This window comes from Hirundo rustica, chromosome 10 (assembly GCF_015227805.2).
Source record: "Hirundo rustica isolate bHirRus1 chromosome 10, bHirRus1.pri.v3, whole genome shotgun sequence".
In the NCBI taxonomy this organism is placed as follows: domain Eukaryota; kingdom Metazoa; phylum Chordata; class Aves; order Passeriformes; family Hirundinidae; genus Hirundo; species Hirundo rustica.
The window spans coordinates 10541178-10559475 of NC_053459.1; the positions used below are offsets into that span (position 1 = coordinate 10541178).

Here is an 18298-nt window from a genome sequence, read left to right on the forward strand (position 1 = left end):
TTTGGGGGGGTGGTTTTTTTGGTTGTTGCTTTTTGTTGGTGGGGTGTTTTTTGGGGGGTTGGGTGGTTTTTTTGTGTTTTTGGTTCTTTCTTTTTTTTTTAAACAAAACAAAACATTCAGCTGTTCTTAGGGGCCTTTGAGTTTAAACATGAAAGAAATTACTCTCTGCCTTTCTTCATCCCCCTGGGCTAAAAACCCCATGCACATCTAAGCAATTCTCATGCAATCTATGCTCACTAGTTCAGAGAGTTTCTCTCCCCATGGCACAACTGTTCACTCACAGCTCCACAGAAGACTTGGTAAGAACAGAAGATATTTAGATTTCAGAGCTTGAAAACTGAACAAATCTACTCTATACAGAGTAAGAGTTTCTCTTTCTTAAAGTAGTTAGAAAGATTGTGAAAATCACCTTGACATAACCATGGTGATGTTATGTAGTGGTGTTGAGGTGTAATGACCTAAAAGCTCTCTACTTTTACCACACATCTAATAATGCACAGATACTCAGACCCTTTCCACTCTCCCCTAGAAGCACAAGAGGGAAAGAAATCCTTTAATATGTTTTCCTGGCTGACACTGAAGGAACTCATCAACCCAGAGCGGGATGCAGTGAGATCCAAAAATGGACTCTTTGTAGTTGAACACAAACTACTTTAGCCAACTGGAAACTACTCCTGATGGAAAACTTTATGATTTTTCTTTTCCAGCAGATTAATTGAAGGAAAAGTTTAACTTGATATTTCATTCCAGTATCTACTGGCAACTGATAATCAGTGATAACTGCTATGCTAGCAATTCAGGATTGAAAGCATTTCTCCTTCTTGCAAATTGCATCACACATTTGGAATTGATAATGCAGAGAGATTTGGCCTGAATTCCAAATTATCTAAGGATTCAAACTCATGATACTGATTATTTTTCAAATCTCATGTTTTCAAAGACAAGCTGAAGTTCACATTCCCTCATATTCCCTTGGATGTTTGAACTATTAGAAAATAGCTGGTTCATGTTTCAAAGGGCCTGATTTTCTAATAAAAGGACTAGAATTTTTTCCTTTATATTTTATTTTTATCATGCAAAATTCTCAGCTAATCCACAGCCTCCAATTGCTATGGAATAATCACAGATGCCACAGTATCAAATATCTTTGGGAGAACTCCTCAACCCACTGTAAATCAGTACATCTGTAAAACAGAAATGCAGACTGTTCTGTACAAAAAAATGAAAATGAAAAGACAATAGCAAAAACCCCAACAAAGGCATTCTTCACTCAACCCACACTGTCAGGTGACTTAGGGAGAGAGTATGTTTTCAGTAGGTCCCAGCACATTAGAGGAAAGATCATAATTTAAAATCATATTATCATAGAATCATAGAATTGTTTAGGTTGGAAAAGATCTTTAAGATCATTGAGCCCAACCATTAATCCAGCACTGCCAAGTCCACCACTAAACCACATCCTTAAGCCCCACATCTACACAGCTTTTAAGTACCTCCAGGGATGGTGACTATACCACTTCCCTGGGCAGCCTCTTCCAGTGCTTGACAACCCTTCTGGGGAAGAAACTTTCCCTAATATTCAATCTAAACATCCCCTAGCACAACTTGCTGCCATTTCCTCTTGTCCTACCACTTGTTACCTGGGAGGAGAGTGCAACCCCCACTTTGCTACAACCTCCTGTCAGACAGTTGCAAAAAACGGTGAGGTTCCCCTGAGCCTCCTTTCTCCAGCTCCCTCAGCTGCCCCTCACCAGACTTGTGCTCCAGGACCCTTCCCAGCTCCATTGCCTCTCTATGGACACACTCCAGCACCTCAATGTCGTGTAGTGAGGGACCCAAAATTGGACATAACACTCTGGAGGTGCAGTCTCACCAGCCCTGGGGGACGGTCACTGCCCTGGTGCTGCTGCCACACCACTGCTGACAACATTTCTGTGTAGTTGTGCTCTGGCTTGGACTGGAGGGTAAGAAGGGCAGACTGTGTCAGCCAGAAAGTCCGCACCCCACCCCATGACAGAAAGATATCCCACTCTTCTAAGTATTTGCTCCAGAAATGGAAATCCCAAACACAAACCACCCACCACAGTTCTCCATAGGGCTGGCAGGAGGCACCTCGGCTCCTGCGTAAGGTGGGCTGGGAATCTCCCGTCCCTTCCACACCAGCAGCCCTTGGCTATGAAAAGCTGGGGCTTGCAGACAAACCCCTCTACTGCCAGCAGGAACATCTGGGTGAGAGGATGGAATGAGGGATTCCACACACCCATTCATAGCAGCTTTGGTGGCAGAGCATCCAAACAAGTCAGAAAACTAACATACAACTACAGCTCCGAGCAAAAGAAAATAATTTGTTAAAAGTTGAAGGAATTTTTGTGTAATTCTACCTTTGATAAAAAAGGCAACAATATTCACAGCAGGACTCAGGTGGGTTTTGTTTGTTGTTTTTTTTGACCACCATTTAGCACATACATGACTCCCCACTTCTAAGTACACATCTGGGAAGAAAAAGAGAAATAATTTTTTAGACCTGTATTTGGAAACATTGGGTCACCAAAGATTCAGAGAAAAACTGGAGGCTGCCAGCCTGGTGGTATATTCCCCATCCTGCCATCAAGTGCCCTACCTGAACCACTCTGTGATTTCTATAAGCAAGGCAATACTGCTCCCACTTAGCAGAGCTCATTTCAACTGGTCAGGTTGGGAGAGGGGGTATCTCTGCCACCTCCTACTAAGCAAAAATTATAAATTGTGTCCATACTCCAAAAAGCAAAAAACAAAACAAAACCAAAAAACCAACCTCCAACTGACCAAACAAAAATCGCAAACCAAAACCAACAGAACAACCAACCAACAACAAAAACAAACAACCAAAACACACAAACAAAACCAAAACAAAACCTCACAGCAATAATTAACCTAAGTATTGAAAAGAAAATATTTTTAAAATGCTAATAGCAATTTTCATGAAGACTGATGTAATAATTAAATGGAAATAAATTAACATTTTCATTCCACTAAATGAAATAAACACAGAACTCACACACACAAAACCACAGAGTTTACATTGGAAAGACAGCTTAAAACTAACAAGGTTTAACTCAAAACTTTTTTTTTTTATTAAAGTATGAATGCATTTATGCTGGAGAACAGTTTACATACATTGTAAAGCAACAAGCATATTTTCAAGAGGTGTGGGCCCTCCTCAGTACATCTCCATGCTCAATCTACATGCTTTACCACTGGACTCGAACATACACTCTCACATACAAACACAGAGACACAAAACACAGACACAGAGCTATCTGCTTGGATTAGCTTTCTTTTAAGGCTTCTGTAAGGTGCCCTAGTGCCCCTAACATGACCATAATTACAAACAAAATTGTACAAAGGAGCAGCATTACTTGCAAACTATTGATCTGCTCTCAGCCTTAAAAAATATCAAGTGAAACAAGTTTTTCCTTTATTTGAGTTTTATTAAACATCTGCATTTAAGAAAGGCATGACTGTATATCTGTGAACAAGGAAAGGTACGGGAATCTTAACACGAGGTTCTCAACCAGAACAGATGTTCAAACCTGACTCCTAAGGGACCATTTCCTTTGATCTTTACAGTGAGGCAGCCCTGTGTGGTGAGACACTGCCAGCTCCATCCCACCAGGGTCGCTCGGCCAGCAATGCAGAAAGTGGGGACACAGAGCTGCGCCCACTGTGCTCGGATCTCGTCAGACCTGAGGTTGATGAGAAGTCACAGTTCAAACACTGACACACCCAAGTGTCCCTCAGCTCTTCCCAGCGGGCCCCCTCCTGCAGAGCACATCAGGGTAGGATAACGCACAGACAGCAGGGCTGACTTGCTGAACCCCCAGCCATCAGGGAGTATTTTTGCCCACCCGTTTTTGGTATCCAGCAGTACATAGTCTGAAACTGCAACTACTGGTGTTGGGTGAAAGATGTGGCAGCAGGTATATTAAGAAAATAGGTACAATGGATAAAATAAAGGATAGCATATGATATAATGTGTACATACAAGCATCTTTCATTTTTTATCTGTGAAATGTGAATTAACTGCAGAATGCCAGGCCATTAGTCTAAAAGGCTATGTATGGCTGTCTTAGCCTACGTACGGTCAAAGGATTTGTGTGATGTATCACGGGGAAAGATTCTTCGGGAACCATTAGGGCTTTCCAGGCCTACTTGCTCTTGTGCATCAGCATCAGCCCCCAGCTAGGAATGCCAGAGAAGCAACTAATAAAATTGCCTGACCAGTCTCGTAAGACAAACAGGAATGACTGTACTTCATGGTATGCACCTGAACTACAGAGACGAGAAAGAGACAGTGATGGGTGGGTGACAGAGGTGGGGGAGGGAGATTTTTTTCTCACTTTTGCAAACAGCAGCAGATTTCAATGCAACATAATTATTTTAATGATTCGTATCTGTAAGTACCAAATTGCTCTTCTGATTTAAAAAGCTGGTCAGACAAGTGTTTGGCAGTCCTTTCATTACCCAGTTTCAATTGTTGCTTATTCATCTATCAGCTTTCATTCCCTAAGCCATTTCTGCCTTGAACCGTGAATGAGTTCAGTCAGCCATCGTCAGATTCAAATTCGTGAGACACTTCCTCCGATGAGCTGTTCCTGTGGATCCGGCCATCGCTTTTCATGCTGTGAAAAGTCTTCTTAAAGGCCTCCATCATGGCATGGGCCAGCTTCTTGGCCTCCAGCTTGCTCTCACACTCCACAGCGTGGCAGTCCATCTGGTAGGACAGGTCATCGTTGATCTCCCGATAGACCCAAGCGAAGATGTTTGGGCTGACGTTGTGGTCAGCAGTGCAGTAGGCTATACGTGCTACCTGAAAGGTATCCATGTGCACTGTTGCCTCACCTTTGAGGTCCAGATGATGCAGCCAGACTTGGAAAGGGCGAATTTCCAGAAGGGCATTAGCTGGGTAAACATCCTCCCTGGTGAGCGTGTGCTTCTTCCACAATTCAATGACTGGTTTTTCTGTGCAGCCTGACAAAAATTGCATCCCTGTTGTGGAAACCTTACCCAAGTATGTAACCTGCAAAGAAGAGCAAAGACAGGTGAAAACACAGAGAGCAGACTCTGGTGGTACCTTCTGCCATCCCAGGGAGTTTCACTGGGAAACTAAAAGCACACACCTCCCCCCACAAACTTCGCAATTTCTGCATCATTTTCGGTAAAAGTTTTCAAACTGCTTTCCAAATATTTGCTTTTGCAGATGATGACTTCACCATTCAAACCCAGAGACTGAAAATGCCCAAGTGTCTGAGTTTCAAGGCATTCTACTTTCTGCACCTCCCCTGGAAAGCCCAGCTTTAGAGCCCACAACTACCCCTAAGCTCATCTTAGCAAGTGCAAGTGCCTTTGGAGCAGGTCCCAGGTAGTTGTGATGCAAACCAGTATTTTTTTTTCTTCATACGGTATTCAGATGATTTATTGGTATCACATTTCAAACATTAGTATTAGGGAGATGGAGACATTCTCAGTTTGGTAATGCAATGCTGCAGGGGATCAGAAAAGCATGATCACAGCAGAGGATTTTAAACTGTTTGAATGTTTCTTTTCCAAAATAATCCTGTTTTTCCACAACTTCTGCTACTTCTACTTAAGTATTAGGCCAGGAATAGCTCAAAGCTGTTCAAAACTTAATCTCTGAGCAGGGCTGAGATATTTATTATATCAATTTAAGGGAATATGCTGTTAAAAAATCTAGTAATAAATCTACCTAAGTTTAATCACATCATCTCTCTGCTTTCCTGTCTAGTCGTTTTGAGCAAATATCCTGCTAGCCAATCACCACAGGAAAGCAAGGTGGTTTTAGTGCCTTTACAGTAATTTGTTCACAAAATATCAAATTCACTAGGAGGTCCACATCAAAATTCTGTATTAAGCCTGTGCAGAAACATTCCCCTAAATCTGTGCAGCTACTAATGAGGCTTTCTTCCACTTACAGCTGAATGGAAGATTATTTTACCTGGGAAAAGGGATTTTTCTCTAGGAAAGACAGGTCAGTGTCACATAAATGCAATTATGAAGATTATTCTATTTATTACTGTTGTTAGGATGGTGCATTTAAGAACAACTGTATGAAAGCAAAATTGTTCCTCATTTATCTCTTGTAGCAGTAAGTGCTTGAGGCAGAATCTTTTACCCTTTGTTTGATGTCTTATAACCTTCTCTACATTTTACTCAAGGCTTTTGGAGGAAAAAAGTAATCACATACACTTTCCAAACTAATTTCTTCAAAATTCTGCATTAAACACAAGGTATAGGATATTTTTATGTTGTAAATGTGTTAAGAAATTTAAAGAAAAAAACATGGAATTTTCACATTTAAGCACATTTTAAAAATTATAACCACAAGAAATACGGGATTTGTAATCCATGTAAACAAAATTTTCCACAAGAAAAATATTTTGTTGTATGCTTCATACGTTTTGTTAAACTCAGAGGCCTAAATTAAGTCATAATTAAGGGAAAAAGAAAGCATATAAAACTTTATTGGAAGTCTGTGTGTCTTAATCATGCTTGCCAAAAAAGCAATTTCATAGCACTGACATTTCAAAATGGGAAGTCTTATTCTTTGCCTATAAATATTCATGATTTGCACTGGGAAGATGTTGACTCTTATAAAACTTTTTTTTTTTTTTTTTTTTTTTTTTTTTTTTTTTTTTTTTTTGAGCAGTGGGTAACACAACAGCTAGAACAGTTAACAAGTCAAGACCTACTAGTGTTTTGCCTTATTTTATTTTATTAGTGATGAGAGTTGAGTTCCCTAATGTACTGTAGAAAAACTTAAAAGAAAACCGCAGAGTTCACAGTGCCAACTAAACACATACAAACAGCACATACAGGACCAAAGAGGAATGTGTCTGCAGCATACTGGGGGATATTTCAACATATATCCAAAGTCAGATTGCTTTGAACAGAGCAAGATCATTGTGCAAATTCGCACATTCAATATATTCTCCAAAGGTCCATTCAGCCCTGTTTCATACTCACGAGCCAGCTAACAAAAGACAAACACTGCAAACACTTGGGGACAAATTCAAAGCCCATTGCAGCATCAGACGTCCTTCACTAACTTCAAACAGATTTGCACAAAGACTAAACCCCGAGGAACAGCGAAATAGCCTCTTGCTCATGCACTTTGTCACTGCCCAAACACAGCTTTGAATCCCTGGCCTCAGGAGAGGGCTGCCACCACTGCAATATTTTGTCTCCCCAGCTGCTGGTTCAAGAAGCCCAATGTTACCTGGAGACCACAGAAATCAGCAGCTCTCATGAGTGCACTAGAGGGGATGCAGGGAATTGTTTCACTACTGGCTTGTCCCAAAGAGGAAGCTGCTGCAAGCTCGTGAGCTGCCCTGAGCAGCAGCACGAGGATGGGGAGAGAGGAGGAAAGCAAAGGCAACTCCATCCCAGTCAGCGCTGCTGAGCCCTGTGCTGCAAATTCACCCCAGCACACAGCGTCAGCTTCTGACCGTGGGCAACGCCCAAGTGATCCTCGGACACCTTCAGCAGCCAAGGAGCAAGATCAGAGCAAGCTGTGACACAGCAGCATAAACTGAATTTAATGTTCTCCTCTGCAGCAGCTAATTGCAACCCCCTGTTGACCAACAACCCGTGTGTGGCCTGCTTAAGAGTGAAGTTACAAAGAAATAATGGATTTCCCTAAAACAAAGTAGTTGTATTTTGAGGAAAAAAAAAAGAAAAAAAAAAGCAAAAAAAAAGCAAAAAAAAAAAGCAGTGAATTACTCTGTAAGCAGCCAATGCAAAAGCAACTAATAATAAGGATGGAATCCTGGCTTGTTTACCAAAATGGGGTGTACTGGTCTGATTTAGTGTCCCAGTTCCGTCACAGTATAACTGTGTAGGAACCCTCGGAAAGTTGCTTCTTTTAACGTCACTTTGAACCTCCATTATATAAATTTCATTTTCCTTTGAGGACACAGCCATAAATATTTATAAGGTGCTTAGACATTATAATAAGGAGTTCACAGGAAGAATAAACAAAACCTCAGCTTTAGAGTTTCTCCTGTACTGTCTTATACAAAAACATCTACATCTAGTAGTGCTGTTACTTTTTGGTTTTTCAAACAAATTATTTTTTTTCTTCCTAGTTGAGATACAAGCATCTGACAAGAGTAGCATCACTGAAGCTCTTGGTGAAGAAAGACATCTAACATTTCATCACAGCATGGTCCCCTGCTAAAACAGAACAGGGGTACAGAGGCTGGCGAGACACCTCCGCTCTCTGACCTACAGAAAGGTACTTCTCCCCAAGCTCAGAGTTACAAGGTTACTCCACAAGCAGTGCTCCCTGCATTTTGGCTCCTACCTCGACACACCTCACAGCATACCCACCTTTGTTTAAATGCTCAGAAACCACTGACCACAACATTACAGTGAAGCTATTACAGTACAAGCGTCTTCCTTTTTTCAATTTCCAAGTCTGCCAACTAAAGATCAAAGAACAGATCGTAACTTTCATTATCAGATGGAAAGGAAAGCTATTTTGAGGCAAAAATTAGCATTGGTGGTCTTTCCCCTTCTCAGCAGTGTGAAGTCAGCAGGTGCTATAAAAAAAGACCCCAAAACAAAACAGAATTTCATATTTAATTCTCATAAGAAACAGATGTGAAGAGCACAGAAAGACACTAGTCGTAGCAGCAGCAGCGAGGTTGTTACAGTTATCATTGTACCTACAAAAGCACACTGAAGTGCCTGAACAGCTTTACTGACCCCAGTGATCATTGTCAAAGCCACAGCGCAGGCTGAAAGCCACATCTCTGATAATACAGCTCTGACCAGCAGCAAAATTCACCAGGACTGAATAACGCTTTTCTTCCTCTGAAACTCTGGAAGTCACCTGGCAGCAAACATCAGTCCAGGAAAATTACTTATTTGTGCAAGTGTGGCATGTCTGTAGCAAGGGTCATCCTATGCACAGTGAGGCCAGGAGCTTTATTCCCTCCCGTCCAGGGTTGTTGAGCCCTGGAACGAGCTGCTTGGTGAAGTGGTGGAGTCACCATCCCTGGAAGTTTCCAAGAAACAACTGGTCATGGCACATAATGCCATGATTTAGCTGACAAGGTGGTGTTTGGTCAAAGGTTGGATTTGATGATCTTGGAGGTCTTTTCCAATCTTAATGATTACATGATTCTACGATTCTAGCCTCAGTGCAAGGCAGAGTAGCTACAGGTAGGTTGTAACAAGTAAATTATGGTCAAGCTGTCACAGCTTCTTCTTGTTTTGGACACTGTATTTTAAGTGAGAAAAGGAATGCAAATTCAGCTCAATGCCACTGTGTTAACCTTAAGCAGTGAAGGCATTTCCTATTATATCTTCTACCAGGGATAAGAGTATATTTCTATATGGCTCTTTTAGTCCTTTGGTTTGCGTGTTCCATCTGTCCCACAAATTTCTGGAAGATATATATATGCCTCACAAAAATTTCTCATGCATGTTAAAAATTATCCACACTCTTTCCAGCCTTTTCATGGCAAATTTCATCTTCTGGCAAGCCACTGTCACCAGCCATGACATAAAATACACTTGGGGCTTCAGCACTTCTATGCTTGCAAGCATTCAAACCTTTTGTAAAAGCCAAGATGTTCTGAAGAACTCCTTATTTCACCCTAGAGATTTGCCAACAGCAGTGTCAGTATCTGACAAAACAGTCCTCAACTGAAAAATGCTGTACCTTTACCCTTTTGTAATGCAGCTACATCCATGTGACACATAGAGACATCTCATGTCAAAGGACATGAAGAATAATTGATGCCATTTTTCACGCACTCTCCTGGAAACACAGAAATATCTGAGTACTTTGACATTGTTGTTTTCAGCCCCTTCAGTCCAATAAAGTATAGTGAAAATGTCTTTTAATAACTATGTTCAAGAGCTTACCAACTTTGAAAAGACCAGTAGAGCAGTTGTCACAGACATTTACACTTCTAGCACAGTACAATTTGTCAGAAGTAATAAGGGTTTTTTCCTTTTCATACCCAACTCTTTCATCACTGGTCTCACATCGTCCACTTGCAATTCATAGGAGATAAAGAACAGCTCAGGTCCAGCATGTGTCGATCTGACCCCAGACCTGATTCCTCATCGGATCATATGTCCATGCTGCTCCTATCTCAAAAGCCTCACTCCGGCACCTAAAACTTAGACAGTCAAATGACTTTTTCTCCTTCTGTTCCCTATTCCCAGTCCATAGACTATCAGTGCTCCAAGAAAGCAGATCCAAGCTGTAAAGACCCATAATTACCACGTTACAGGAGGACAGATGCTCTCTTGGCACAGGAGCTTGGCACAGGAACACATACCTCACAGGATTCTGGGCTCTCTCACTTTTCAAGACCAAGGTCAAAAGACCATATGTAAAATTTACTCCTTGGTTATTTATTTAATATAAGTATTTCCTCCATACAAGATAAGGAGTGTCCTTGTCAGCAAAATCAACACAGAAAATGAAAAAAAAATTAAAATAGAGCACTGACCTTGAGCTAGCAGGTATTTACTCTGCAATAACTTACAGTCACCAGAGGATGCCCTAGAGGATCTTGGCCAAATCTTAGTAGTAGATGACTGTTTCTTTTGTTGATCAGTGTTTTAAAATAATCATTCCTTTAGCCTCAAATTTGGTCTAGCTGCAACTGATCATGTTTGATCAAGACAGTAAGATATTCCTCACTTAAACATGAGGCAAACAGAGGTAATGAGACATTTTCTTCCTGAAAACAGAATTGCTTCTGTGTCACCCTCAGGATAGGTGGCAAAGAAGAAAGTGACTGTAAGGGTCTGTGTTAAGATGCACAGATATAGACCCTCCAATCAGCAAGTAAACCATCATAGAATCATGGAAACATGAGGACTGGAAGAGACCTTCAAGGTCATACAGTCCAACCATCCACTCAGAACCACCACTGCAACCCCTACACCACTGAACCACAACACCCAGCACCAGATCCAGACACCCCTTAAACACCTCCACCATCTCCCTGGAGAACCTGCTCCAATGGATGAAGTTTGTGAGTTCATGCCAGCCAAGCAAGAACCACCAGCCAAAGATTGGGTAAATGGGCAGAAGTTTTAAAGAATACAGAGATTTGAAGAAGAGCAACCAAAAGCAGGTTTAGGAGGAGGTATGCATGTCTTGTTTAAAATTGCTGCAACACATACATGGAGATGCTCCCTGGGTTTGCCGCACAAAAGCAGATGCAGGATGAGAAAGTTCAAGCTTCACCTAGACTCCAGGCACTTATTTTTGAGGCCAGAATACAGCAAGCTTCACCTCCATACCATGACAAGGTCTGAAAACCTCTGCAAGAAGTTGTTAATCAGGAAACCTGTGCTCAACTTCACTGCAATGACAGTGTGCACAAAGCTCCCAGCGGCACCTCCAAACTGAGTGGCTGGGGAGAATCAGGGATCACCAAAGAGTCACAGATTTGATGGCTGAAACTAGTTTGTCTTTTAGTCGCAGTGGAGCTGGGATACAAGTGGGATAGGCCTGCAGCATACTGCCCAACAGCTTGGTAAGTCCTGGCACAGCTTTCATGTCAATAAAAGCAGATTTAGCTGCAGAGTCATTTTCAACATCTTTAATTAACACATCCAGCTCCAGGCACAGCAGGAGCGCTCTGTGCTGGACAGGGTACCGTCCAGCCGTCTCACCACACCAGCTCAGCTCTCCTCACCCTAAAGCACAGTGACTTAGCCTCGGGCTGGCAACTTGGGATTTAGAGCCAAAAGCTGCTTTTTGGCTCTGAAGGAAAAACAAAAATATCCCAGACATTCCACTGGATCACTGAGCAAATACCATGAACTGCATTCAAGCAACGTTTGCTTAAGACCCAAAAAAATAACTCAGTCAAGTAAAAAGGCTGCACAGTTTCCCTCTGCCTGTCACTGCTTCCTCACCCACACTGCCTGTGTCCAGCCAAAGCCTTGCAGCACGAACACAAGGGTCTTTGTGGGCACGGCAGGCCTCCTCAGCACACAGAAATACACAGTAAATGCAGTAATGTGGCTTAAAGAAATATGTGAAGAACTGTTTTATTTTTGAGACAAAATTCAGAGGGAGAACAGACTGAGCTAGGCAACTATTTAATGGAAAATAACCATCAACTCTGAGGGCTGCCCACTGGATTAGGAGGGGAAAAAAAAGACATCAGTAGTTAACATCTGATTTATTCCAAGGGATCAAAGGATAGCTCCAGAAAAAGCTGGAAGCGTCAGCACCTCTTCAGCAGTTAAGCCAACAGCCAGCACCTGACTCCTTTTGTGGGACCAAAGCTGAACTTAAGTCTTAAAACAATTCTACAATTCCCCCTTGAAAACAAAAATAATAAACAAGCCCAGCAAGAAATGCATTTGACTCTTTACATCTTCAGAACTCCTAAGGAAAAACAACTGCTGGGCAGCAGCTGCTCCAGCTGCTCCATCTGTCCCCACAGCCACGCTCACAGCAGCCTTTTGCAGGTGCCTTTATTTTCCCATGTGTTTCTCATGTGACCATGCAGCAGATCCTGCCTTAGGTGGCTCCCAGGAAGGGGTCACCACACAAGTAAGGCATCAAGTGATAGCACAGAGTAGTCACTTTGGATATAATTCCCCAACTGAATGCCTTTGAAGGACAGAGGAGCACTCATTATTTTTAGTCCATCATTGTTCTTCCAGGTTTTACAGCCTCCATGCTTCTCAGTAGCTGTAGCACATGAAGGAGAAGGAGAAACCGAAGCACTGTGAAAATACATTTTCTTGAAAAACACTCTTCCCCAGTAGAAAGAAAAACACGATACCAATTCCAGTGCTTCTAAGGTTACCTAGGAAAGCCCTTTAACACAGCAGCAGGTAGAACATGTGAGTTATTGTGATCCAGGGTGGGTGTCCCAACTTCCAGTCCAGGGCAGCAACTTGGGAATGGGGCTTTTCTGCGGGCAGAGCTCACCTATGAAGAACTTCTCACTTCTCAAACACTATGCAGGACAAACACTCCAGAAACTGCAGATGATCGACATGAAAGTGCAGGGCATATCTCTGAGATCCTGTCCCAGCTCTGAGGAATATGCCAAAAAACACACAGACATCTCAGAGCCCCTCTTCATGGCCAAATAAACCTCTCATCTCCCAGAGCAGAGCTCTGCCAGGCCTCCCAGTGATGGCAGTTGAGGAGGGGAGCAGAAGACAAAAACCTCTGCAGAATATGTACAGGAGTGGAACACTCCTTACCCCATGTGATCAGCCCCATCACAAACACCAGCCCACACTGCTTGAGGAGGACAGGGGAAAACACATCAGTATTTGTCAAGTTTAATTTTTAGTAAATAAACGTACTGGAAGAGAAAAAATTTACCCTTGATGGCTTAATTTATAAGCTCTGAGAGGAAAAAAAGCCAAAAATAAAAAGCCCAGAGAGTCCACAGCCAAACAGCCCATGTGGGGTAAATAAGGCAGCAAGCCAAACTCTTCCTTCTGGAAAACACTCCTGAGGAACACAATGATCCAAGCTTTTCACCTTTCATTACATCAGGCTGCTGCTCAGCAAGTCTCTTTATAAACTACCCCAGGCATTAAACTGCTGCCCTCAGTTAGACTTAGGAACATCTAGCTTATATCCAGAGACCAGGAGTCTCTGCCTCACTGGCAAAATAGTTAACCAAACCCAAACACAACCTCAGCAAGAGCCAGCTCTGCTCCCTGCAGCCTCCCGTTAGCAACAAAAGAATCGCCTCTTGCATTTCATTCTCCACTGGGCAGGAAGCTCTTTCTGTGGTTTGGCTTGCGGGGATGAATCTGAAATGAAATCAAGTGGAACTGGCAAACTGCAGTGAGCTTGCAGTCAGAGACTCTTCGGTCCTGGTGTGAGTGGAAGATTTACACTGCACCATTTAAAACTCAAGAAATCAGTTTCATTCTAGCAGCAATTTAAAAACGTTGTCGCTCAAGACATAACTGAATGAACAAATACATCCATCACACACAACCTCAGCAGGGCTGCTGGACACCCTATTGTACAAGTCGATGATTACTTTTATTCCCAAATATTTTCTTTATGTTGCTATTTAAATCACTTTCCTCCCTTGTCTCCTTTCATTGCCTCATGTAACTTCCTCTCTCTGTACTCAGTTACCACTGGGTTGAAATTAATACTTGGATAAGCGAGTTCATTTCCCACTGTCCTTCAGGAGTCTTCACAGGCAAGGAGGGAGATGGAGGGAGCCAGGAAAGTGAGAAAACCAACCCACTCTGTAGCCACTATTGCAATTTCTTGACGTTTCCTTCACACAAAGCCCTTCCAAAACCTTTCCTCTGCTCCCTCAAAACTTTCTCACTGAGAATATCCCTTCTGCCAGGAGAGTGTGGCATAAGTTGCATGAGCACTATCTCCCTGCAAACAGACACCTACCTTCATGTTTATGTTCAAAGTACACACAAACCTTTTTCACTACACATTCTTTATTCACTTGAGGTTGAAAGCAAACATGGAAATCTGATTAAGCACTGCATCGTGTTTCAGAAAGCTTTGTAGTCCTGGGCTCCTCACAGCTGTTGTCTCACAGCAGAGGGAAGGAGCCCATGGACACAGAGGGGAGCAGACTGTTCACTTTTACTTTGTTCCCCTTCCTTTCCAACCCACAGAAAATTCACTTTGGTACCAGTCCTGCAAAAACTTTGGTTGTACTTCATGGAGCACGCAAAGAGGGAGTACAGGAAGAGTTACATACTTCAGCCACCTTTTCCACTGAGGCATGTGTATTTTACATACTCTCCAAGACTCTGGGCACTGAAGCACTACCAGAAAGACATGCAGAATGCATGTTCTCGACCATCTTTTACGGTCAAGAGATCTATCCTCAAGGTTCCCTTCTTTGTGCACTCCCCAGGAGATCCTTGTGTTTCTCCTTTAGTTCTTCCCTTCAAAAGAAGATGCCAAGTAATAAAATTTAACAAAACCTCTGTTACTAAGAGGTTCAGTTCTGGAGACCAAAAATCTCAACTGCACTTGATTCCTGGCACAACTTGACAACACCTGAAATTAAGAACAAAAGGGAAGGGAGCCAACTTCTGGAACCACTGAAGATGACTACGAATTTGGATTGTATATCAAAGGAAGTGTCAGGTCTACATCTCAGGAAGAACAGAAGTAATGCCCCAAATTATTTCAATTCTTCCTCCCCCAAGTGCTATAATACCAATAACATTCAAAAAAAGAGAAACAATTACAAAACAAACCACAGAGACTCCCAGAAATAGCAGCACTTGCCCCTTCTCCTATCATTCACACACTGCAAATGAAACACATTCCCTGAAGAGTACAGGGGAGCACAGAAATATCAACCCCATAGAAATGTAATTGTACACACATCCCACAAAGTCTCGATTAAAATACTCTGTCATTACTTTTACATCTCCTTCATGAATCATTATGTGAAATGAGTTCCATGACTTAACAAAACCCTTTGAGATTTTTCCAGCTCTCACAAGTTTTAGAATCTCCAGGAAAAGTCTTATTTGAAGGCTGGAGAAGAAGAAATACAGTGCCTACAGTGGGATGGAGCACTAACTCTGCAGCAATGAAAAACAGACCTTGCATATTTCAACTTAATAAAAAGCACTAAACACATTATGAAGAAGAAAATACAGTTAAACAATTCTTTTTATTGCTAAATGAGTCCTTAGATAAATTCACCTGATTTATCATTTGTTTGTGTTACCAAATTCTGGATCCAGGCCACAGCAACACAGGCTCTACACAGACAAGAAAGAATACAACCCCACTGCCTCTAAGGTTTATGACACTGCATTAAAATTAAACCAGAAATTTCCCACTAGAAAATGCAACAGTATGTTAAAAGACAAAACAAAATACTTTAAAGGAATAAATACGTCCCAAAGACTATAATGATGGAAGTTAATAGTGCCATACAGTTTTTAATTCATTTCCAAAGCCATGGTTCACAGTGCCTCCAAGGTCCTGTTTTCACAATGGTTTTAGTGCTTGCCTGTGTCTTCAATATAGTCACTTTGTATTTAGACAATGCTTTTCCAAACAGCACAGAAAGACCTGAAAGTGATCCTTAAGCCCTGTGAGTGAACTGGGTATTCATCAGGCTCTCTGGGCTCCAGAGATGCTCATCTGGGAATTTCTCTCTGCATCAGGAGGCTTTTCAGTGTCACAGAGGGAGCCTCCTTCCTTTTCTGGTTAATTTAATCACAGTACCACCCAAGTGCCTCTCCCAGAAAAGCTACATTGCCTCCAACCCATTCTCTTGGCTTCATTTCACCTCTAAGGTGACGAGCCTACAAAGCAGCCAGAAATACAACCCTTAACCACCTGTGACAAAAACTGAGATGTGGACATTTCTATAGCGCTAATTTCAGCCAGGATGAAAGGAAACACTAAATGTAGGATGGGAGAGCCTGGAAAGCAGCACTCCAAAGTGAAGGACTGTCTGGAAGAAAGAAAGGGATGGGGGCAAAGGTCCTCGTCTCTGGGGACAGCTTTAGTTATCACTGCCGCAATTTATGTCATCTATTACAGCAGCTTGCCCCCAGTACCATTCGCATGGCTGCAGGTCAGGCTGATCACTATTCACACCAGTTTTACAGCAAGCTCCTAGGAGCTCCCTTCAAATCCACAGTTCATCTCTCTGTATTGCAGAGGTCATAGCTTTTACAGAGGGCAGAAAACTCATTTTCATAGTTTCCACTGGCCCTGAAGTTGACTTCGCAAAGACAACATCTATAGCGAGTAGCCCTGCTGTTGATCTGTTTGATAAGGACAAGTTGGTGCAAATTTTAGAGCTCTAAGGAAAAAAGAAACTGCTTATGAAAATAAAGAAATCCATCACTGTTTTTCTCCACATATACCATCTTTATGCAGTAACGAATGCCAGCAGCTAAAAGCACCATAATTCTATTTTCTACCTTCGAGTTTGCAGTTCAGCAGTCACTGGGCCATGGCTGAGCTGTAGGGAGCAGAGAGCCCACCAGGGGCTTTCCCACTGACACTCAGACACCTTCACCCCAGCTGCTGCTTGGCCTAACCAGGGACAGAAGGCCAGTTCTGGATAAAGCAACACTGACTCTGAAATGGCTCTTCAGCATGACAACAGAATACAACTTCTTAAAGAAATGAACATTACAGGATGCCTATGACATTCTCTTGAAGAAAAAAGCATCATATGAAGCACAGGCCATTCTGCAGCAAAATAAGCTCAAGGAGGTCTCACTACCCAAAAATCAACACATGGCTATGACTGCAATATATAGTTGGTAAAAATCTCAGCACTCTTATGATTGTTTTCTATATAAACAATTACTCCAATATTTTCCATTAACAAGGTATTTCACAGCTCCGTAACAAGCAAGAACTGAGTCTCATTGATCATCATCCTAGAGTTACAATATTTCATATTGTTTTTAAAATTATTTAATAGAATAAGCAAATCTTTTAAGAGTTTAATAGTTCTTGGTCATATCAAACTAAGAGTACAACTAGTGCATAATACTTTCTCCAGCACTTTCCAGGATCAGACAGAAAGGAAGAATAAAGAAGGATAAAGAAGCAATGTCCGAACTGAAAAAGCAGTGGCCAAGACAGGAATAAACTGCTCACAGAGGAAGGTTTCTCTTCCCCAGAGAGCAGGAACCAAATATTTCCAGGCGTTTCAAGAAAGCCCATGGGGTTTGAGTGCTCTCCTCCTTTGCTTTGATATATTGACATAGAGATTTTCAAAAGAGCATGGACAGCAACACGTGTCAAGCATTTTGAGAAAAGCTGACCATTCTCTCAGTATCGAAAAATGCAGGCAGAAATTTGGCAAGAGAAATTGGTGGGTGCATTAACAAATAAAGAATTACTCATCCTTTAAAGTTCTGTAGCTTTCCCCACGTAGCCCAAAGCAAGCAGAAGCAAAGTGCTCCAGGTTCTCAGGGAGCCTGATCCAGCACTGGTATGAGGCACAGCTGTACTTTTACACAAGGATTAGAGCCTTTGCTAAACCTCTCCTAACACTCTCATTTCCTACCAAAGCTGTTATTATTTTGGTCAAATGGTTTTAAATAGAAAATGACATATATTTTAGGGTAGTTATGCACAAGCTTAAATATGACAGCACAATAGAAAGCAAACAGTATTTTGGGGTAAAAAAGAATTGAATGTATGCTGAAAATACAGGCATTTACAATGCAAGCACACACTATATTATTTGTTTCCTATTATCTGCCTCTAGCCTTCCACTCTTTTCCTCTGCTGCCTCCT

General features: G+C 42.0%; 1 protein-coding gene across 5 annotated transcripts in view; it reads right to left on the reverse strand.

Moving 5' to 3' along the window:
• Positions 1-3089: 3089 nt before the first annotated feature.
• PID1 (phosphotyrosine interaction domain containing 1) overlaps positions 3090-18298 on the reverse strand; it is an 85879-nt gene continuing 70670 nt past the window's right edge. For all 5 annotated transcript variants that reach the window (XM_040074779.2, XM_040074773.2, XM_040074775.2 and 2 more), the window contains one exon: positions 3090-5059. In XM_040074779.2, coding sequence (XP_039930713.1) covers positions 4583-5059 — 477 coding nt within the window. In that variant the 3' untranslated portion in view covers positions 3090-4582. The remainder of the gene's footprint in view (positions 5060-18298) is intronic.